This window comes from Fringilla coelebs (genome assembly GCF_963513975.1).
Source record: "Fringilla coelebs genome assembly, chromosome: 28".
In the NCBI taxonomy this organism is placed as follows: Eukaryota; Metazoa; Chordata; class Aves; order Passeriformes; family Fringillidae; genus Fringilla; species Fringilla coelebs.
Window position 1 is genome coordinate 239,779 of NC_140054.1, and position 23,226 is coordinate 263,004.

The 23,226-nt window shown below is 47.2% G+C and overlaps 1 protein-coding gene across 9 annotated transcripts in view; it reads right to left on the reverse strand.

Annotated features, from left to right (window-relative positions):
* Nucleotides 1-3,091: 3,091 nt before the first annotated feature.
* LOC311163627 (lethal(3)malignant brain tumor-like protein 3) overlaps nt 3,092-23,226 on the reverse strand; it is a 43,230-nt gene continuing 23,095 nt past the window's right edge. For 5 of the 9 annotated variants that reach the window (XM_084222638.1, XM_084222634.1, XM_084222631.1 and 2 more), the window contains 10 exons: nt 22,438-22,548; nt 21,164-21,278; nt 20,964-21,063; nt 19,978-20,154; nt 18,527-18,658; nt 18,085-18,146; nt 14,912-15,078; nt 10,379-10,441; nt 9,043-9,119; nt 3,092-7,083 (listed from right to left, as the gene is read on the reverse strand). In XM_084222638.1, the coding sequence (XP_084078764.1) occupies nt 7,002-7,083; nt 9,043-9,119; nt 10,379-10,441; nt 14,912-15,078; nt 18,085-18,146; nt 18,527-18,658; nt 19,978-20,154; nt 20,964-21,063; nt 21,164-21,278; nt 22,438-22,548 (1,086 nt within the window). In that variant the 3' untranslated portion in view covers nt 3,092-7,001. The remainder of the gene's footprint in view (nt 7,084-9,042; nt 9,120-10,378; nt 10,442-14,911; nt 15,079-18,084; nt 18,147-18,526; nt 18,659-19,977; nt 20,155-20,963; nt 21,064-21,163; nt 21,279-22,437; nt 22,549-23,226) is intronic. The other 4 variants (XR_014616794.1, XM_084222633.1, XM_084222636.1 and 1 more) reach the window with 4 other exon arrangements.

Below are 23,226 nucleotides of genomic sequence, written 5' to 3' on the forward strand. Positions count from 1 at the left end.
GCCAGAGAGGGGAAAAAAACCCCAAGGAGAAAAAGGGAGATGGTGCTACTGAGCTCCAAAGACTTAATCTGGTTAATTCTTTCAGCATGTGGTGTGCTGGCAAAGCACAAGGGGGAGGAAAATACTTGTTTGTGGGGAAGAGAACAAAAATCAACATTTCAACTGTTGTGTTTCTTCTGAAATGAAGAGCAAGACCTTCCCCAGCCATTAACCAGGAGCACATGCTTTGGAATAGAGAAATTTATATCTGAGCCTCTTCTCTGGCCTATTTCAATTCCACCCATGAGAGAGATGAGTTCAAGACACTGTGAAAACCATCTGGAGACTCATTGAATAGTTGTGTGGTCCCACTTTGAGCAGCAGAGACATAGCACAGCCTCCCCTGCTCTGGTCCTGCCAGGGATAACAAACCCTGGAGCCGCGGGCTCCGGGCACTTCAGCTTGGAGCAGAAAACCCCTCTGAGTTTTAGGAGGGCGCACAAAGTGGAGGTGTTTTGGCAACCATGACCCACAGAGCTGCTGGATTCCAGCACAGCCACCACCCCAACCATGGAAACCACCTCAGTTTGGAACAACCTTTTGGAAGCATTTCTGAACACCCGAGGAATTTGAGTCAAGTGATGAGAAGGACATGGACAACAGGCTGGTTTAAAAAACTCCTTCAACCGGCATTGCTGCAAAAAGCCACTCTATGGCCCAAAAAGACCCACTGCTGGTGCCATGTGAGGGCACTAGGTTGAATGATGGTGAAGCCATAACCCTTTGTTTGAGAACAAAGCAAATGATTGAAGTCACCGGTGCCCTGGTCCAGGATGGGAGTGGGTGGGAAGGGGTTTCCTGGGGAAAAGCCAGCATCTCTGGGGGCTCTGGCACTGATACCCTTCTGTAAAGGCCTTCAGCACATTTCTTGAAGAAACAGCTGGAGATGTTCCAGCAGCAAATGTATCTGACTCCAAAAAATATCTTGCTAACATTAGAAGTGTCTGGATGGTGAATAACGTAGAGAGGAGAAAGTGTCATGGGGCAATTAATAAGCTGAGGCTGTACATGGTGGCAAGGAGAAGAAAATATTAGGGGAAGTGACAGGCAAAGTCAATAAATAGTGGAGTGGTATTTGGGAAAGGTCTGGCACTTCTGCAGCTGGCTTGGCAGAGCACAACAGCCCTCTTGAACACTCCAACATTCCGTTTTTCTCTAATGCCACCTCTCTCTTTTTCTCCTGAAGCTGGAATTTGCCCGTCAGCTGCAGAGTGCAGGATGGAGACAGCAGGTTCCTTCTCCATCCATCCCCACATCCTTCTTCCCACAGGGTTGGCCTGCCAGGGGAGTGCAGTGGTTTGTCTTTACAGTTCCTGCTCCTGAGAAAGTTGTAGGACTTGAGAATTTTAGGTTGTCAGGTGAGGTTTGTTGTGGAAACCAGGGTGGTGCAGGATCCAGACAGTGTGAGGTGAGAGCGGGGGTCTGTACCCCCCTCCTTGTACACCCACAGCTAACAGCAGCTTACCCCATAAAATGAGAGACCCCTCCAGTCCCTCCAGGGGGTTTGCAAAGCCCACGGAGCATCGTGTGATGGGTCTTGGCACAAGCGACAAACCAGTCCCACAGAGCATGGGTCAGGGCTGAAAGAGTAATTTGAACAGGCAAAAAGATCAACCACAGGTTCTCCCTGCCAAAGGAGAAATATGACTTGGACAAAAAAAATTTCATGTTTGCCTGAGCAGAATAATCTGCAAATGCAATCAGCCATTTGGGTAATTGATGTTCCTTGCTCTGCTCAAACTTCTCGGTCAAAACTGCGGGGGACAAAAATTGCTGCTGAGGAGAAACTCAGATCTCTGAAGTGCAAAGGACACAGCCACAAGACCTAGCACAGCCCCGAGGGAACTAACAAGAGTACAGAGCAGCATTTGATGTTCCCGAGCCTGCTCCAAGCAGCCCAGCTCCCCAGACCGGGAATCCGATCACGGTAACAAAAGCAAACAAACCACGGTTTAAATAGAAGCAAAAACGTTGGAAGGGAAAAACCAGTGAGAGCAAATGTTTACCCCGAAGATGGGATAGTTTAGAAATTATGGCCGGGAGCCAACTCTCCAATATTTTTAGTCTCAGAAGGTTTGCGAACCTCAGCTGCCAATGCGGCCCTGGCCCCTCTGCCCTTGAAGCAGTGACCTGCTGCAGGTGCAGCTCCAGACACCTCTGAGCAGGAGGAAAGGTTCAATGCCTCATTTTGGGCACATTAGAGACTGGCTTGCAATTTATCAGATTAGAACAGAAACAGGTACGGTAATTAACATGGTTATGGACACATAGTGAAGAAGCTCAGGGGGGCATTAAGGAAAGGGAAAACAGACCCTAAAGTGCAGTTTTAACATGGATTCATACTAACAACAAGTTCTTGCTAATCTTAGTTAAAAACCCAACTTTCAGAGCTGCTTTAAGAAGGTGAATTTCTGGGATTGTTTGTGATAGGAAACCATGAGGGATTAAGGAATTCAAGAGGAAAGCACAAGCCTTCCAGTGTGCCTACAGGGTCTCTGGGAGACCCAGAGAGGGACTTAGGACAAGGGACTGGAGGGACAGGACACAAGGAATGGCCTCCCACTGCCAGAGGGCAGGGATAAATGGGATATTGGGAAGGAATTGTTCCCTGGGAGGATGGGGAGGCCCTGGCACACATTGCCCAGAGCAGCTGTAGCAACTCCATCTCTGGATGGTCTTTAGGGTCTCTTCCATCCCAAATCATCCCAGGATTCTATGATTAAAACCTGGCAGCAGTAGAGGAGAGTGAGGAATTGGAGAATCGGCCGCAGCAGCCAGTGCTGTCCTGTGAACTTATCAAGGGGAGCTCAAGTACAGAGATAAGAGATAGAGACAAAAGAGATAAAAATGAAGACGCTGCCTTGTGTTGTGACGGCCATTTAAGGGAAGGACAACAATGTGATGACCAAGCCCTCCCAGTGCCAGCCCTCCAGGGCAGCCAGCCCCATCTCTCCCTGAGCACTGCTGAGCTCAGCCCCACACAAAGAAGAAACAAACCAGGTGTGAACTTATATTAATTTTATTCACATTTCCAGAGGAAAGCATCGGTGGAGTGCAAGATCATGGCTAGTGTAGAAAAGCTAAGTATTTGGTTTAAAACAGGCAGAAATTTCTGAGGCTGAGCCGAGCCCCTGATATCTTCCCCTACACGTGCTTCCAGTTCAAGTAACAGGAATCTCCAAAGTAAGCTGGCTCATCACATCATGGGGGGGATGTCAAAAACTTTAAAGCTCTCTGTGGTATAAATCCCTAAGTAGGGCATAAAAGTAGCAGGCAGGAAATCTTGTACAGCTGAACTGGCTTATCCCTGGGCCAAGTGTTGGGCTTTTCCTTCAGCAGCAGAGTTTTGCTGTCAGCGAAGCCAAATGCTCCTGTCCAACTTTAATGTGATTCATTACCCAGAGCTGGAATTTGCTGCTACTGGATTACGGGGATGGTTGTTGTGATGGCACAGAAAAAATTTAACAGGACTCCCAGCCAAGGAGAAGAAGAGAAAAAGAGAAAAATTTGATTGCTTTGAATTTCAAAAACAACAAAAAAGGGAACAAAAACACAGCAAGGAGTTAGATTTTAAGAACTGGAAATTCCGAATTGCACTGCTGGCCCATGAGAACTTGACACAGCTCCGAGTTGCTTGTAAGGAATATATCTGTATTGCTAAGAGACTCCTGGGTTCAGCTGGGCCAACAACTAGTTCTTGCTGACATCCAGAAGACTCAAAATCCTCCCAACCCCAGGTGGCATTAACCAGCTTCAGATCTGCTCCCCACAAAGCCACAACTTTTGGATTTTTGCTTCAAAGTGCACATTTCAAATTACACAAGGCATCAGATAACCAAAGGCCTCTGCAGAGCCCTGGCCATGCCACAGGCCTGGAGCAGGACTGGGAACAGGCAGAGCTGAGTTTGGACAGGCAGCAGGAACAACTCACCGAGACACAGTGGAAAGCAGCACTCTCTGACACAAGTGGAATGGCACCAGCAACCGATGAATTCCTAAGTTACGGGGCTGAAAGATGAGATGGTTTCGTTTTTTTCTATATTGTAAATATCAGGGAGTTTTAAATGTGTCCAGTGAAGACACTGGAAGTCTTTTTGTCCTGTGAAGTTGCTGGATTTAATTGGAATATAGCTATATTTGGGAAAGGAGTGGGTAATAGATGTGTGCACATTCTTGCTTGCTCTGCAAAGACAATTATCAGATTACAAAAAAAGGCACAAGAAGCACATTCCTCCTTCTTTCATCCCTAAAAGGTTCCTCCTTCCCCCCTGCTGAAAGCACTGTGCTGGCTGTCACTGAACAACCTCCAAGTACACATTTCCCTCTTTGATCCAGCTGGCTCAGAAGCCCCAAGGATTAAAGATTTCTCTTCTGTTTGAATAATGTCACTGACTAGAATCTCATGGCTTGTTTAACTGATTCTCTTCATCCTCCATCTATATATAGTAAAAAAAATGGAATTAATATTATATTTTGGTTTATTGCTAGAGGCAATCTGCTGTCCTCCAAATCAGGCTCCCAAAGGAAGGAGGTGAAACAGAAAATCCGGAAGGACCTGCTTGCTTGAAACAAGAAAAAGGCAAAATTGCACTTGCCCCACCTGGCTGGGTGTCACAGAGGGGGAAACCGGGGCAAGGAAGGGCTCAGGATTATTTAGCAAGTCAGTGGAGAGCCAGGAATAAAACAAGCCAGCTCTGGATCTTCTGTTCCAGTTGTCAAGAAACAATTTTGCTTTGCCCAGAAGGCGAGTTCTGTCAGAGGACAGGACGTGCCGCTTGCAATTCAAGTCTTTATGTTGACACTGGATGCGCAGAGCGGGATAAAGGACTGTGACTCTTTGGTGAATATCCTGGTTATCACACTAAAAATGTATTTTAATAAACTAAATTCATCCCTTGCCTAGTCCTTAACACTGCAATAAATTTCTCCCCTGCAGCTGCCTGGCTGATATTTAATGGTTCAGCTATTAAATATCCCACCAAACCTGTATTTTCTCTGTGAAGGCTTAAACTCCTAAAATTCTTATTAAAATAAAAAATAATACATGGAAACAAATCACTCTAAATATTATTCCAAGACTGAATTGCTTCAGTGGTGTGGATTCTACTTACAATTTTAAGGAACCTTCTGCTTCAGACAAGTCACAAGAACCTTCTCAGCAGCAGGAGGGTTGGACAAAGAATGTGGGTGACACAGGAAGGGGGAACAAGTGTGTTCCTTGTGTCCCCACACAGTCATGGACAGCGTGTTCCTGACAGCTCCTGGGAAGCCATGCTGGTGGCAGAGATGCCAAGGGAATGTGAGGTGCCTGTGGATGGATTACATCACCATGCAGGGCCCTGAGACACCCCCGCAGCCTGGCAGAGGCTGAGGGCAGAACCTGCCTTTGGCAGCTCCAGGTCACACCCCCACACGGGTTCCCACACACAGGACTCAGCCTGGCAGCTAGGGATGAAGGGCTGCAAGGGCTGCCTGAGCTGAGGTGGTTCTAGAACAGCCAAACAGCTATCAGGGAGAGTGGCCAGAGGGAGAGCCACAAGCTGGTGCTGCCAGCAGCAAGTGGAACAGCCCAGCAGGACTCAGTGTCTGCCGTGGGAGAGGAGAACTCGGGAAGCGCCCGTGTGGAAACCTCCACCCCAGATGTCCATGGGCATGCTCCTTAAACTGCCTCTGCTGCATAGGAGCCACCCAGGCTCCCAGCCAGGAGAGCACTGGCTGCATGTCCAGGAACACAAACCCAGGCTCCACTCCCTTCCCCCCGCACTGCAGCTCTCTTTCTTTCGGGAAGTTCCCTCATTTTGCTGTTTAAGTCCTGATTCCTCTCCAATCTCACATCCCTGTGTGCTCTGCCTGCTCCCCTCCAAGAGGCAGAGGAGCTGCTACCCTGCCCTCCAGCTCTCTGGCAGAACACATCGAAGCCCACCTCAAGGGGCAAAGGCCAAAGCACTTCACATTCATCAGTTTGGATGGTTCAAAAGAAAAGCCATTTGTTTCTAGGAAATCTGTTTACACACACACTCTGGCCACTGCTGGCTTTCCAACTCCTATTCCTAGCATTTGGTTGACAGTGGAGAGGGCAAGAACAAACACACACCAATCCCCAAGTGCTCTTGATTGTGCCACTTTGCCAGATGTTCCTGGTGCAGAAGGAGCTGCACAAAAGCACTGATGGGAGAATTACAGCTAAAACACATCTCTCTGTCTCCAGCAGCAGATGCCCTGATGGGATCCTTGCCTACCCAAAGCCCACCTGCACTGCCCTTGCCCCCTGACAGGGAATGACAGGAATGAAGACATTTTGCTTGCTGGCAGAACCAGAGCAAGCCATCCCTGATGGAAACCCTCTGCCCACCTGCTGGGGTGTCAGCAGCACAGCAGCCAAGGGTATCACAACAGCCAGGATCAGTACGAAAAACTGGAATTTAACAATCAATCCTGAAATGGTCAGCTCCTGAGTCACAGCAGTGAAGGATATGGGGGAATTGCTTTGAAGTGCATCTTTTTCCTCTCTCTTTTATTACACAGAACACATTAATCTCGCTGGTGATCACTCAGTTTTTCAGGCACTATCACTGGACACAAAGCCAGTTTTACTCAAAACCTTCTTCTTGCTCCTGCCGCTCCACTAGTGCTACCCTGGATTCCCCTTAGAACTGGAGGTTTCTTCTTGATCTCAAAAAGAGATTGATATATCAAAACCAAATTCAATTACAAAATATAATAATATCCTCTTCTTGGAAGTGAAGCTGCCCCATATTCCAGACTGTGGCAGGAGTTTTATAACCTCAAACCATTTTTACTAAATTCTACTTAAAATACATCAGAGTCTCAATCCACCTGCCCGGTGTGTTGTAATGCTCACAGCTGAAGATCCATTCCCTGTCAATTCCTCCTGCATCTGTCAAAGGCCTCTTCTCAGTTGTCTTCTGCCGACTTGAACATGAGGATGGCATTGTAGATCTTCAGGGCAGGGCCCAGCTTGATGCTGAGTATTTTAACGATGTCGTTCTGCTTGAGGAGCAGGAAGGCCTCGCCATCAATCTGCTGGAGGATGGAACACAAACAGGACAAGGATTAACCACCAAGGGACAGGCAGGATTTCCATTTCTGGTCATTCTGGGATTGTTGCCTAGTTCTGGCCCATACACCCCACAATGTCCCCTATCCAAAGGACACAGACCTCATCTCACAGTGCTTTCCCTAGAAATGGAGAAACTCCATGTGTCCCGCCCCTGGCAGAGGTACAATGAGATGAGCTTTTAAGGGCCTTTCTAACTCAAACCATTCCATGATTCCATATGCTATACAGACTAAGGTGCAGCAAAGATGCAATATGGCTGGAAAAACAGAGCCTCCTAATCCATCAACAATCTGATTAGATGCAAATTAAGCAAGTGACGAACATACTACCATGTGAAAATACAGGATACTGTAGGTAGCAGCGAGTAAAATCATGACATACTGTTTCTGGAAAAGGTTAAAAATTCACTCGAATAAGAACATCCACAGAGACAACACAGATATAATTAATATAAATGACAAATGCTGTAGGGATGAAGCCTAAGTAATGGACACAGACAAACAATAAGTGTCTCCCTAAGTTATTCCATTAAAATCTATTTACAGAGACTGACAGCATCTCCTCCTCTCACTTGATGCTCACCAGTGCAGCACACAGCACTGGACAGTCAGCCCAGCCAGAACAACAATTCTGCTATTTTTGTAGTCTTCCCAAATAGAATATTTTTGGGTGTCAATGCTTGGTGCAAGAGGAAACACTGAGTAAACTCAGAGAACACATAATTAAAGCAAAGAGCTGGGGGCCAGGAGATTTGGTTTTTCCACTTCTCACCACACAAGAGACCCTCAGCAAGTTACTTAACCTGCTACTGAGAGTAACTGGGAAGTTAATTCCTGCACTGGGAATGACAGCAGTGCTCCCAGACCACAGATGGCCACACTGTGTCCTTAAATCTTATTTTCAAGCTGCATCAAGTCTACAATGCTGCAATGAATGTGTTAAAAATAGCTTGAAACAAATAGGACTCTGCTGCTTAAATTAAATTACAGAGTCAAGAGGAGCAGAAAACTGCTGGAAAACAGTCCTACATTTCAAAATGGCTTTGTATCCAATATTATTTATTCCTATGCTTCATTTTCACTGCACTTCCTTACACTCACTTATTTTAAACAGTCCTGCCCTGAACTGGACCTAGAAGCAAGTCTGTGCTTTATTATTCATTCCTTTGTTCCATCTTATTGGATGGGTTTTAGAATTCTGTGCACAATTTGTTCTCTTCACTCCTAATGTAAGCAGCAACTTATCCCCCTCCAGCCCCCCAGCAAGGGAAGTCTGCAAGGGATTTCTTTATTCTGGACATGAAGCACTTGGAAGCTGATCCTGGACAGTGTGGGGGAGTTCAGCTCTCCTGTCACTCACACCTGTATTCTGGCCAAAGACCAGGCTAAAACGGTTTTAATTTCAAACTGACAATGTGGTTTGAGCATAAACTGGAAAAACAACAAAAACCCTTCTAAATTGGGTGTGGAGAACCACACTTTGAGACTGCAGAAAATAAGGATTAGAACAGACTGTGGCTATTGCACTCTCAGAACCAAAAAGTATTCACTGTGTTCAGGACCAGAAGAAACAAAATACATGGAGAATGGTTGGATTTATTAGGAGATTTGCTTGGACATCTCACCTCTGTATACACCTTTCCTAGAAATCCCTTTAACACAGCTACAGTGAAAGATGGGTTCATTTGATGGGTTCAGATTTCACTATTCCCACTATATTCAGTTCATAAGTATTCTACTGAACTGTCACATTGTGGACAGTGCTTTTTGCAAGCCTCTATTTCTTTTGCTTCCTATTATGTGTGAGTTTGCAGTTTTTAAAACAAGGGAAAACAAAACACAGACACATAAATCCACAAAATGCACTGCAGCCTGATTCCCCCTGAAAGGGAGCCAGCTCTGGAGCAGACAGTGATTACAGACCTGCCCTTTCCAGTCACTGCCATGCAGGAAGAGTGGCTCCAGCCCTTCCCTGGCGCTCTTACAGTCACACAGGAGAGCTGTGAGGACAGATTCACAGAAGCATGGGATGGTTTTGGTTGGAAGGAACCTTAAAGCTCATCTTGTTCCACCCCCTGCCACGGGCAAGGACACTTTCCACTATGCCAGGTGGCTCCAAGCCCTGTCCAACCTTGCCTTGGACACTTCCAGGATGGGGCAGCCACAGCTTCTCTGGGCACACTGTGCCAGAGCCTCCCCACCCTCACAGGGAGGAACTTCTTTCTAATGCCCACCCGCCTTCAGGTTAAGGCCACTGCCTCTTGTTCTGTCACTCCTCATCTAAAGACCCTCTCCAGCTCTCCTGAAGCCCTTTAGACTCTGCAAGGGGCTCTGAGCTCTCCTTGGAGCCTTCTCCTCTCCAGGTGAGCATCTCCAGCTCTCCCAGCCTGGCTCCAGAGCAGAGGGGCTCCAGCCCCTGGAGCGTTTCTGTGGTCTCCTCTGGATTCACTCCAGGAGCTCCACATGCTTCTGACACTGGTACCCACAGCTGAAAGGAGCTCTGCAGGTGGGGAATGACCTGAGCAGGACAGAAGGGAAGAATTCCACCCCCACGAGCCACCCACACCATGAGTCCAGGACCAGGTGCATCTGTGCAAATTCATCGGGGGCTCCTAAAGAACCTCCGAGTGATACCTGCAATGTGAGTGGAAGCTGAAGCACCCAAGAGATCCCTGTCTGTGCTGCACCTACAGAGCTGTGCCAAAAACCAGCACAGCCACACCCTGTGCCCATGGAGGTCTCCCAGAGGCCATGGTGAACACACCAGGAACGGGAGCAGAGCCCAGCCCATGGCAGTATTGACAGACACACGTCACACAGGACATGCTCTGACTTTCCAACCTCTGCTTGTCGAACTAAAGTAAAGGTTCCCCTCCTGCTCTCACCCCAGCCCATGGGGGAAGCCAGAGATTCCTGGGAAATGCTGTGCCTGCCAGGCTCCCCAGGAGAAACAGGCACATGTCCTTGTTAGAGGCAGCAGCTGAGATCCTCACTAACCATTCCAACAGGGCATCTTTAGAGCAGTGCCAAACCCATGGCACAACGGTCCAAGACAGGATGTTAAGCATAAGCTCCATGATTGGAACTGCAGAGGAAATTTAAAGCAGCAAGATGCAATTAGCCATGCTGGAATTCAGCTCCATGCTGAGGCTGCCTCTTAAATATCACTGCTCTGCAATGAAAGGGCTGAGCAGTGGTCTGAGGTCTCTGCTGTAATTCCAGGGATCTGCAGCACAGGCTCTGGGCACATCCCACTTACCTCTTCCCTGAACACAGATGCTTGCTCTTTGCAGCCAGGTAAACGCTGGATAAAGCTCACCACCTGCAATTGCATGTAAGAGAAAGGAAACACAGACAAATAAAATGAGACATCATCAAGAAAAACCTTCTTCTTTGTGTATGAGAATTCCCTATGCAAGAATTTTTAAAACTTTAATACTCAAAACTCTCGCATTAATGAAGGGTATAGATGGAAAACATTGCTGGGTTGCTGCTGCAACTCCTCTGCATATTTTGGTTACCACCAGTAACTGCCCCTATTGCCATTTGACCATTTGAATCCAGCTTTTCCACTCCTCTAGAAGGTTCTCACAGAATCAACATTATTTTTCCAGATAAAAAGCTACATATGGCTTAGACTACTTTAAATTCACTCACAACTTCACTTTCTCTACAGTACTGTTGGAAAGTAAAACAAACATGAAAAAAGGATTTAGACAGTTTCCCACGATGACATGCCTGTAAGAGACAAGATAAACCAATTGAATGAGCACTGCTGGTTTACCAACATGCCAAGGCAGAAGAGCTGGAAAAGAAGAAGGAAGGCAGAAGAGAAGGAAAGGAGTTTTAATTTCATTTAATCTGTGCTGGGTGCACAGGATCCACGGATTCAAGAGGATTAAACAAATAAAAGTTAATTTTACATTTCACACTAGGGAAAACCTTTCTAGGCAAGGAATCTGTTAACATTTGGAATAATCTCCTCGGACTCACGCAAGCAGCCCTGGGGTTACATTATATAACACCAAGGAGTGTGAGGAGTAGCCCTGTGTGCAGTCGAGGATGACTTAATGTGCATTGTCTGCTGCAGCTTCACTGGTTCACAGGAGATTTGTATATTGAGGCATAATCAGATCAAACATCTCCTGTTAACTGGATGCTCCCTTGCAGGAGCAGCTCTGCTTCATGAGGCGTAACCATGTGAGTTGCTGCAGACGTGACATTTCTTCCCTGTATACAAACAAGCAGTTGGGAGGGGTCACTGTCAGATTCAGGCTCCCTTCAACTCAAAATTGTCAAAATCTCTCCTAAATCACACCCCTGTACCTCCAGATTGTCCTTACCCTAGACTTGGAGTCATTCCCTCCCCTCCAGTTCCAGCCAGGCAGGAACGGGGCTCTCAGAGTGCCCTCCAGGCTTGCTCTGCCCTGGCAGGAGCAGCTCTGACTCCTGTGGTTTCTGTTATGTAACCTGAAAGCAGAGCATCCCTCTCCTTTGTCCTCCTCTTCTGCTCCATCTTAAAGGCAACCACTAAAATCCACATCTCTGTTGGACAGTGACTCCAAATTTTCTTCTGTAGAAGTGTAAACTCCTATTAATAATCAATAACAAACACTACTTTCCTTTTGAGTCCCCGTCTGCTAATAATTAAAACACAAATGAAAATCTTTCTGCCAGGTCTGGCTCCTTTGAGAATTTACAAGACAGTTGGACCCTTGGGCAGGAGCTGAGTGCTCTTCAGTGTCTGTGGCACTGAGAGGCTGGCAGACATCTCCAGGGAATGAATGACCTGGGCTTGGCTCGCTCCTGCATCCTTCCCTGCACAACTGCTGCTGGCTACTGTCACTGACACGGAGTGACAGACCTTTGATCTGCCCCAAAGTCCTTTGCAGGGACACTGCAAGCTCCCTGTGCCACTGGAGAGGCCTCTTGAGCAAACAGCAGCCCTGGGGTTTACCAGCAATGGAGAACAGAGAGGGAAGAAAGATGCAAGAGGAGAAAATGGGAGAGAAGGTCCCCTGGACATGAGACAAACACCACTGAGCCACAGGGACCTGCCTGGGGAGGAGGGTTCTCAAACCAAGACAGGGCACTTGAGGGATGAGGGAGGCTTGGGAGCAACAAGAACAAAACACCACAGCAGTCCAACACAACCCCACAAAACTGGCAGGGAAGCCTTAAACCCTGAGAAAGGCTGAGACGGAGAGGGCTCAAAGTGAGGGTGGGACGGGTGTTGGACAGGTTGGGAACATCTCAGTGGCATCAGAGCTTTTCTGTGAGGAGGTAAAAGTCTGCTGGCCCTTCCTGCTGCAACCATCCCATGGCTCAGAACTGCCTGCTGGAAACTCTTACACTCACAAAGCACATTGGTGAAGGCAAAGTGCTTGAAAAAGAGCTTTGTGCAATCCTGAGAACACTGGAAAATGGACACCACCCTTCTGGAAGGTGCTGATGTGTGGCAGACACACTGAGATCAGCCTGTGGTGGCAAGGCAGCCCCACACTGCAGCCCTTCAACAGCTACGGCAGGACTGGCTCCCTCTGGGGCCACAGAGAGCAGCTGGGTTCACTGGGATTTAGAAATCCACTTACACTTGGCACAAGGACAGTGCCCCCCGCCCAGGGTATCAGCATTTGAAGCAGGATTAACTAATGAACAATACAACTCTAGCACACCTTAATGCTCTTCTATAAGTCAACAGTCTGTGCTCTGAAAACATGACAGGAAGCTTTCAATAAATACCAAAGCTGCATTGAAGTAACTACTCTTAGTGACTGCTCAGTGTTACCACAACTTTCTTAGCTTGAGGGCCCCTAGATACTGCTACTGCTGCTGCTCTGCCATTTCAGCTGCTCCCAACCAGCAGAGAATTAAAGCAACGTTTTTTTCCTTAATGTGGGTTTTATAAAATAAAAACAGTTCTTCAGCCTGAAACCAAAGGAGAATTTTACACCCCCATCGCTCCTGTTTCAGATCAGCACAGGACTCCTTTGGACTCCTTCAGGACTGCTTTGTGCAGCAGAGTTCAAAGCACAACCCAACGGCAAATGTTTGCCCTGCAGGGAGATGTTGGGAGCCCAAATGCCGACAGACCAAATATACTTTGGAGTCCCTAAAACACAGCAGGTCCTGCTGCTTTCAACTCCCAGATCTGTGGCTACATTGCACTGCACACGCTGATCCTGCAAGTGCTCAGAGAGAACCCAAACTGATTCCTCTGGGAATTTGTGATGAACATAATTTTCAAAACCAGATGCACTTTACTGAAATTCAAGATAAAGCCTGTAATGACTTCAGCCAGTACATTGTGGTGCTACAACTGAGCTTTTCAATGTGCCATTCACACTGCTACTGGCAGCCACAAGCTCCTCAGTTGTTTCAGGCTGCAGCAGAGTTCAGTTTATTCTGGGTTTCAATCACTATATCCCATGCACCCATGTCTGTGGTCTCTGCTCATACTCATCTGTTATCAAACTAATATCCCAGTTAAATTTACCCAGCAGTTGCTTTAAAGGTCAATTGCAAAGGACAAATTTTATTTGGCTTGGATCCTGACACTGTACTCCCATGAAGCGGCCTCCTGCTTTATCCAAAAGAAAGAGATTTTTTGATTATCATGTCAGAGGATTATCTGCTTCTGACTTTATTGATTTGATAAAAGACCTTTTGGAAAATCATTGGAAGCTTTCTCAAAAGGACAGGAACAGTAAATCTTTCAGAGATTTTTTTTCCTCCTCAGTATGAATTTAATTCTAAGACATTTTTATTAAAAAGAACAAAAAAACACAACTAACCACTACCACCAAACCACAAAAACTCAACACAAAAAAGGAGCAGGTTTTAAAACATCAGCACTAATTGCTCTGTCCCTTTTCCAACTGCTGTGGTTCCCATCTCCCACATCACTGCAAATCCCACCAGACTCCCACCACTCCTCCAGCATGAAGAGCAAAGTCAAGATAGGATTTATCTGATGTTAAGAGGCACTTAGGGAAAATGCACTTTCTAAAAGTCTCTGAAGATCCTCTCTGCATCAGGAGCAGCAGTAGCTTTTTCCTGCTTTGCAGACTCCCTGCATCCTTGCAAGCACAACTCTACAGCACATTTCTCTGGAATTAAATGCCCTGCAATTAAGCACCAGGATCTAAATTATAACCACTTCCCAAGCACAGAGAGAAATATTATTTATGCCCAAGGCATCAAGGCAAAAAACAACTACTCAGCACACAAAACACTCTGGCTTTTTCACACACCACCTAATTACAGGAGACATCTCAAGAGCTGCAGAGACACATCTCCAGCTGCACAGCTACCTCTGCCAGAAATCAGGTCAGGCTGTGGGCAGTTTTGTTCCCAGGGAATCAGGCAGGGAGATGCAGCAGGAGTGGGCATGCACAGTGCAGTTTGGAATTCTCTGCACTGTAAAAGTGAATCAGCAGCAAAGTCACAGGAGAGGGGGAGGGAGATCAGAGAAAGGGAATCTGCTGTCAGAATGATGCTTCAGGCTGAGGACTGCGAAATCAAGGAGTAAATAAACAGAGGGAGGGAGGGAATCCTTTTGAGGGTAATAAGCTGTGGATACCAGAGGGTTAATAGGGGTCCTTCCCCTCCATGATAAAGGGTCTTGGGTCTAACTTCCAGCTGAGTCAGCTGTGGCACACGCACAGCAAACAGAAGAGGACTGCCTAGGAGAGGGAAGGAAATAATGATGTCTCCCAGTAAGCACTCCAGAGGAAGAGTGCTCTGGCATTCCTGCATCCCGAGAGAGTGGAACAGGGAACAGGTAACTCACCTCCTCCACAGTCCATTTGGCAACTTGTTTGGCTGTCAGGCCCAAGACCTCCGGCAAGAGCCTGCAGTGCTGCTCCCAGAAGAGATGGAGGCGGTGGGTCGGGTTAGAGGCCAGGGAAGGCATGAAGATAGACTGGTGGAGGGCCTGCTGGAGATCCAAATCAGGGCCTGAAAAAGGAAACAAGAAAAGTCAGAGCCAGGCTTCAAGTAGGAGCAACTACAACAAAGGAGGAAGACGGGTCACAGCCTGGAGGGGAAAGCAAGGCAGGGTGAGCAGAGCCAGGCACGGCTACTGTGTGGCACACGGAGCTCTCAGGACGTTCTCCCCTTCCCGAGCAGAAGAAAGGGGAAAAAAAAAAGGTAAGACTGCCAGGCTGGAGGCTTTATCATTAGCTTCCTCCCTGGAAAATGATGTCATGCTGCTAACAGAGAAGATGTTTGCAGCATTTTATTGACAAGGTGGAGGAATTCTGGTAACAGCATCTTCGGCTGGGAACTGATGGCACCGTTCCAGCCCCAGCTGTGGCCACCGCTCTGTGCTGCCAGCATGGCCTGGGTTCACTCCCCAGGCCAGGAGTGCTCAAGGTACCTCCAGACATCAGCTCCCTCCTCATGTGTCAAGTGAAGCTCTGAAAACCAAGGCAAAAAAAGGAGGAAGGAATCACCCCTCCCTAATGAGATCACTGGAGCAGTGCAGAGTCATGGTCCTACAGGGACGTGCTGGTTATACAACAGGAAGCCAGGCAGAGGATGGGTGCAGGCTGGGAAGCATCCCCTGGTTTACAGCAGCACGGGGGCTACCCCCGACCCCCACCCCGCCCCCAACCCCCGCAGGCTGCCCAGCGCCATCCCGTGGCATCCCCGAGCATTCGCACCGCACCCAGCGCTCGGAAAGGCTCCGTGTGCCTGGAGCAGCCGCTGCTCTGCTGCCCCTGCTGCTTTACTGCCCCTACTGCTCTGCTGCCCCTGCTGCTTTACTGCCCCTACTGCTCTGCTGCACTGCTGCTCTGCTGCACTGCTGCACTGCTGCTCTGCTGCCCCTGCTGCTTTACTGCCCCTGCTGCTTTACTGCCCCTGCTGCTCTGCTGCACTGCTGCACTGCTGCTCTGCTGCCCCTGCTGCTTTACTGCCCCTACTGCTCTGCTGCACTGCTGCCCCTGCTGCTTTACTGCCCCTGCTGCTTTACTGCCCCTACTGCTCTGCTGCCCCTGCTGCTCTGCTGCACTGCTGCTTTACTGCCCCTGCTGCTCTGCTGCCCCTGCTGCTTTACTGCCCCTACTTCTCTGCTGCACTGCTGCCCCTGCTGCTTTACTGCCCCTGCTGCTCTGCTGCTTTACTGCCCCTACTGCTCTGCTGCTCCTGCTGCTTTGCTGCACTGCTGCCCCTGCTGCTTTACTGCCCCTACTGCTCTGCTGCTCCTGCTGCTTTGCTGCACTGCTGCTCTGCTGCCCCTGCTGCTCTGCTGCACTGCTGCCCCTGCTGCTTTACTGCCTCTGCTGCCTCTGCTGCCTCTGCTGCTCTGCTGCTCTACTGCACTGCTGCCCCTGCTGCTTTACTGCCCCTGCTGCCCCTGCTGCTTTACTGCCTCTGCTGCCCCTGCTGCCTCTGCTGCCCCTGCTGCCCCAGCTCAGCGGCTCTCAGCGGGCTAGGGTGTAGGATGTGGGGGGTTAGCAGTCACTACGTGGAAAGCACAAAGGAAAATGGCAGAAATACAAAGAAAAAGCAGATTCCCAGGGCTTGCCAGCTGCCCCCTAGCTGAGGGGGAAGCAGCTCTGGAGTAAAGCCTGTCCTAGTGAACAGTCACTCCCCTGGCCCCAGAGCCCACCCATCTCATCTCCACATCCCTAACAGTCATGGGACAGCATCAAATAACATCAAATTTCTAATAATGAAACCAAGGGAGTATAAATAAAGCCTAAGAACTGCTCAGTTCAGGAGCTCCTGGTGGAGAGAGGGCACAGGACCTGCTCCTGAGAGGGCTGTCACCCCCTCCTTCCCTGCTGCACTGGTGGGGACAGACAGCACCTGGTCTTGTCCCCACCTCCTGCTCCAGGAGCTCCCACCTGTGCCCAAGATCTCCCCCACTGCCACATTCCCGCTGGGTGGACATTACTTCCATCTCAGACCAATTCCTGTTCTCCACTAAGCACAAATCCTTGGACTAAGCACCAAAACCATGACCTAGACAAGTGACTTTCCCTCTGACAAAGAAGTAGTGATCTCATAGTTTAAACACAGCTGGGAGGAAAGCTCTGGGTAATTGTGAAATTACAGGTCAGTGGATGATTGCAGTTCCCTCCCCTGATTTCCATCACTCCATGGAAGGTGAATTTCGTGAAGTGAGAGTGGGAAGCTTTCCCCGCCAGCTGCAACTGCAGCTTGGAGCTAGCAGATCCCTCAGCTCTGACTGCAGAACTCAGCACTAGGTAAAAATGAGTATTAAAAAAAAAAAAAATCAACATCCAGGCACCTGTCCCAGTTTGTGCCTGCTTAGCTATTTTTGATTGGAGACTTATTACCATCTTAAATCCTCCTAAAAGCCTGGTCAGCTCTGTTCTCTGAAATGGCTTTTTATAGTAAATCTGAAAGTTAAGCATATGGTTTGCTAAAGTGATAGCAGAAAGCTGCTCTGATAACTTAACCTGTCACATACCAGGAAAAAAACACCACTGTTTTTCCATTTAGCTTTTCATTTTCTTTTTAATCCTTAAGAGAACCTTTAAAAAATCCTCCAATGATTCAGAATATGTTTCTGAATACCCACGAGGGTCTAAAAAAGGGGTTGATGGAACCTAAACTATCTGCTAAGTTTTGAGCAAGTCTCTCTTGAGCCCTGTGCTGGCTCTGTCACAGCCTGACAAAGGTCACAGACTGTTTGGGAGCACCTTGTCACTACAGAGGAGTTTGCAGTGGCAAAAAAAACCAGTGCAAACTTGTCTTCTCAGTTAATAAATACAAGGCTCCACTCCACAAAGTATTGAATCTTTCACTTCTAAGTAATTTTACCCTTTCTACTAATTTTAAAGGAATTGCCATCATCTCCAGCATGTGCTTTCTCTTGACTGTGGAATCAAAGACAAAAAAATCTGTGAATTCTGAATGCTCCTCGTGACTGTGGGGATATTGCAGAGATAGGTGCACACACACAGAAAGAAGGAATGAAACTTAACTAACCTTTCCCATTGCTTTCCTGTTTCACCAGCTGAAACTTGATATAGGCATGTGAGCAACCGAGCCTGAAAGCAACAATTACAAAACATTTCAGAAGACACAGAAATGAATGTAATTTCTTCTCCATACAAAGATAAATGAGATTTATAGAAACGAAAAACTTTTTCCTTTTAAATTAAACAATAGTTCCACCCCTGAAATCTCTCTGAGCTAAAGGCTGTTCTATTAAATTCATGGCCAGAACTCAGATCTGCATTTACTGCAGGAAAGTGAGGGCCCAAAACAACAGGAGGAAGGGAGGAGATTTACCATTCTAAAACGCTCTGCTGCAAAACTTCAATCAAATCGAGCTGTTTGTTATTTACATCTTTATTTCAGATAGAGCAGCAGCATCAAGAAACACAACTGTTAATGCAGGAAAATTCATCACAAAAGTCTTGTTTACGTTTTTGGTGTGGCTTTGATGTCTGCAGAGGATTCCTCCTCTCCCCAGCCTCTCTCCCGACTATCTTCCGATTGCTCTGATGGAGTGTGGATGCTGCTTTGACACCACTTTTCACTGTCTGGTGCAGATTTTCTGGAAAGACAGATAAATGACAGTAGCTGAGCTGACATCCTCTGTTCCCTTCTCCCACAGGAGAGCAAAGCTGGCTGCTCCTGGCAAGTGAGAGCAACAACCACCACCTTGTGGCAGAACTTTCCTCTCCCCTCCATGAGTACAAAGTGCTTTGTTCCTCTTCTGCAAGGATTGGGAGAGTTTAAGTGAAATAAATCAGCCTCTGTGGACTCAGGCTCTGATCCCAGCAGCTACAGGAAACCACTGTGTTTTGGTGAAAGCAAGAGATTTAACATTTCTGAATCTTGATACCTCTGGATAACATTTAAGAGTTTCCATTACTAAGTTTGATGCATAAACTGAGCTATAGAGTTGGCCAAGGGAGGACAAGCAGCAGGATGATACCAGACTTACAGGCTTAATTCAGACCTCCCACTATTAGGAAATTAAATACTTGGAAGAAAAGAAATATATTACAATTCTAAAATGCCACTTATTCTGTGAGAATTCAAAATCTCCTGAGAGCTTTATGGTAAGAGTGCCACTGAAATGCAACCAATTTTGGTGTGGAAATTAGGGAATGAAGAAGCCTGCATAGTTGTAGCACGGGAGGAAGCAATTTGGCCATGAAGGCTAGGGAGGTCCTTTTTCCTGGACAAATAGATCTTGAAAATGTTATAAATCTAAACAAATAGATATATTTGTTTATATCTATATTATAGATATATTTTGATATATCTATATTTAAAATTTAGATAAGCCTTCGCATACAACAAAAAATTAAAGTATTGCTGGAGTTTGGTTCACAGGAGTTTGGAGTACAGGAGTCAGGTTTAACTGACTCCTGTACTCCAAGAACCAGGGCACAGTTTCCTTCAATGCTGCTGGTTGCAGGATTTTCTTGTGAAAAAAGAAAGTATCTGACAGTGCTCAGCTTGTTTGCTGCTAAGTGATACACACACAGCGCTCAGCTGACCCAGGGTGGATCACAGTTACAGTTTAATAGTGCAAAATAACCTTGGCTTGACAGTTTTAGGACAGGAAACAAAGCACAAGAACATATTTTAAACTGAAACAGCAAGGAAAATTTTATGGAGACAGAATGCAATTTCCTTTGCTGGAATGTGACCAGAGCACCAGGATTAAAGAATCAAGAACCTTATTAAGGCATATGAGGGTATAGAAGTGCACTGCTCTGTGTTAAGAGTGACTGGGGCACACGTCAATAGTACAGGCAGATGAACTCAATGCCTGGCTGCGTTGCTGCCAATTCCAGTGGTTTTCATCCTTGTAAATGGTTTTGCTCCCCAGTACCTGGCCAAGAGTAAAATCCAGCTCACCTGGATTGTGAAGAGTCACCCTGAGAAGACTCTCCTGCTCCCAGCAAAGGGCCAGGGGTCTCCAGCCTCCTGGCTTTCTGCATGATGTTCCCAGGGGAAGGTCTCTCCCCACTCAGCCGGTCCTGTAAGAAGTTTTCTCTGCTGAGGTTCACATCAGAGTATGGGCAGCCAACTAAGCTGTGATGAAGAAACAAAAAAGAGAGAGGACAATGAAAGCTTTACTGTTATACAGTCTTCCCTACCTCAGGAACAGAAATCCTTCACAAACCCAGAAAAAATGAGACCATCTCACGAGATGCTGTTACCCAGCTCTAGGTGTGAGAAAGCAGGGGACCACATGGCAGAATTAAAACCCAAAGTCATGTTGGTAAAGAGCCACCACAGAGGACAAGAGTTCATCCTCTGTAACTTGCTTATTGGAACAACATTTAATGAATCAACAGAGTTCTGCAACTTTCAGTCTGAAAAATTCAAAATCCTTTGCTGTATTATAAACTACCAGGTCTTCTGACCTCCCACCTGAGATTGTTTTCTTGCTCTTAAAATAATTTACTTGAGAAAAAGCATCCTCTTCCAAGAGCACACAAGAAATCAAAAGGCAGAGCACAAAACATGAGCAACCTCTCCTCACTTATACTTTAACATCCTTCCCATGCCCTCTCCTCTTTAATTGTCTCCTTGCATGTTTTTCTTGGGTATATTATTTCACAAACATAACTCCTCCAGTACTGCTGGAATGTAGAAACTGGAGTGCATGAATACGTTTGCATTGCAGCTATCATGATTATAGTGGTATAAACAAAATGATCAAACAGCGTGCTTAGACACAAGAGGGAGCTGCGATTGCAGTTATAGCTATCTCCAGAATAACTACCCTGAGATCATTTCAGTGCAGTGCAGTTGCCTGGTGCTGCATCATTTTTTATTATTGTTGCTGTTGTTGTTGTAGCTGCTGTTATTGCCATTAACAGCACTCATCCACATACGTGTAATGTGTTCCGTATCGGGGGCCCCGGACGTGCCCGATCCCCTGGCAGCCCGGAGTAGGACATGCCTGTCCCACTGCTCCCTCTGGATCTTCAGCACCTGAGAGTAGTAAAAAATGGAAGATAAACAGATTTTCACATGAGGAGCAGACTGCATTTAGGAAATTATCCGGCATAACAAAAGCGTGTGCTGTATTTACCTAGAGGGACTTGCAGAGCGTGTCCAGTTTTGTCACACCAGCCTACAGGATGGATGTCAGGGCTGTCTGCATCCACCCAGAAATCGTACTGAGGGTCCCAGCCATCAAAATGTATCTGAAAGAAGCAGAAGTCTCAGGGAAAGACACAGTTCAGGGCATGACTCAGCTCTTATGTTAACCCCCTGCTTTGTTTCACCTTGCTCAGCTTGAGGCTGATTCATTCAATCTTTCAGATCAATTTTTCAGTCAGGCACAATCATCTCTGTGCTCAGTCTAACTCTTTGTTTTCCTGCATCTGTGTTTCACAGAATAACCAGGTTGTGGTGACACAGTCTGCCACCCCACAGCCCGTGGGATGCTAGAACATGCAAAGTCCAAAGCTATGCAAACACAAATGCTTATCTGTCTTATTTCTGTGGATCCCAAAAACGCCACAAAAGCCAACAAGTTTGGTGAGTTTTGCAGTGAACAAGCTGCAATTTTCTGCTGGATGGAAGAGACTGGCAGTAGCTCAGATCCGGGTCAGGTTAACAGAGACTGAGGATCACTGGAGTTTAAAGACTACTGGGTTGTTCATGCAGGAAAGTTTCAATGTATGAATTGAATATCATGCCACTATGGACTGGCAAAGCTTGGCTTTTTTTTTCACAGCAATGAGACTCTGAACCAGCCAGATAATGGGGAGTGAACTCCACTCCTGCCCATGTAATCATCCTTTGGGAAGGAGAACTGTGGCCATGGAGTCTCCATCAGTGCAGCCTCCACTTTAGCTGGCTCATACTTAGTTTTTCAGAAGCCAAAGCACAACAGATTATTTGGGCAATATATTTGCATGAAAAGACTAGATTAAAATGCATTTATGTGACAAATTTGTACTGGAGAATGACGCTGCTTCCCACATGTACCAGGGTTTAAATTGCTTTGGGTTTCCCTTTCCTGGTAGGAAAAAAAATGCAGTCAGGCAGCTTCCCCAGCAGAACACTCCAGCTGCCATCAGTCACAGGGATCACAAGGAATATGGCAAGAGATGGGACATCCCACTGTCAAAGTGTTAGTTGAAAACAGTTATGTTAGAACAGTAACTAACACCAGGCCAATTCCATCAGATTTCAGCAAAACAAAGCAACAGGAACCACTTCCAGCTGGGCAGGCCCGGAGGCCACAGGGGCTGCCAGGCTGTTCTTTGCTGCTCCTTGCTCCCAAGTGTTGTTCTCCCTGTGCTGCCCATCCCAGGGCTCTCAGCACAGGCTCTGCACCTGGGAGGAAGGTCATACCTTAACACGATGGTTGTCTTTGTCAATGATTGTTGCCACTCTTATCAAGATGGGATTTCGTCTGTCCACAGCCTCTAACTTCGTATTAACCTGGAATCCGTGAGGAGGACGCTGGAAGAGAGGATTGTAAGCAGAATGCTAAAAAGCCTTGGAGTTCAGAGCTAGCACCTGCTTTGAATGAAATGTGCTCCAGTTTCCATCCACCCCTAGCTGCCTTTGGAGCTTTGGGTTATCTCACATAGCAGACTGTTCAGAAGCTAAAATCAGAGTTTCCAAGAGGTTAAAATCAGAGTTCCCAAGAAGACTTAGCTGAGTGTTTATCAGCAGCCCCAAACTGCTGCAGAGGCAGCCTGAGGTGGCTCAGCACAGAGGAGCTGTCCCAGCCAGAACAAGAGACCCTTCCCTCACAGACAAAAGGCCAGGGACCACCACAAGCAGCTCCACTGACACAGCCTCCCCAGCCTGACAGCACACCTCCCACACAGCAGGAACATGGTCTTCTCTAGAAGAGGAGACTGAGAGGGGAGAGATCTCAACAGTCCATATGAATATCTCCAGGGCAAGTGTCAGAGGATGGTGCCAAACTCTCCAGCAGGGCCCAGTGACAGGAAAAGGAGCAATGGCCCTGAAATAAAACACTGAAACCTCAACATGAGGAAGAACTTTTCATGGAGGCTAGCAGAGCACTGGAACAGCTGGCCAGGAAGGGGGTGGAGTCTCCCTCGGTGGTGACATTCCAAAGCCACCTGTGTCACCTGCTCCAGGTGACTCTGCCTTGGCAGGGGGTTG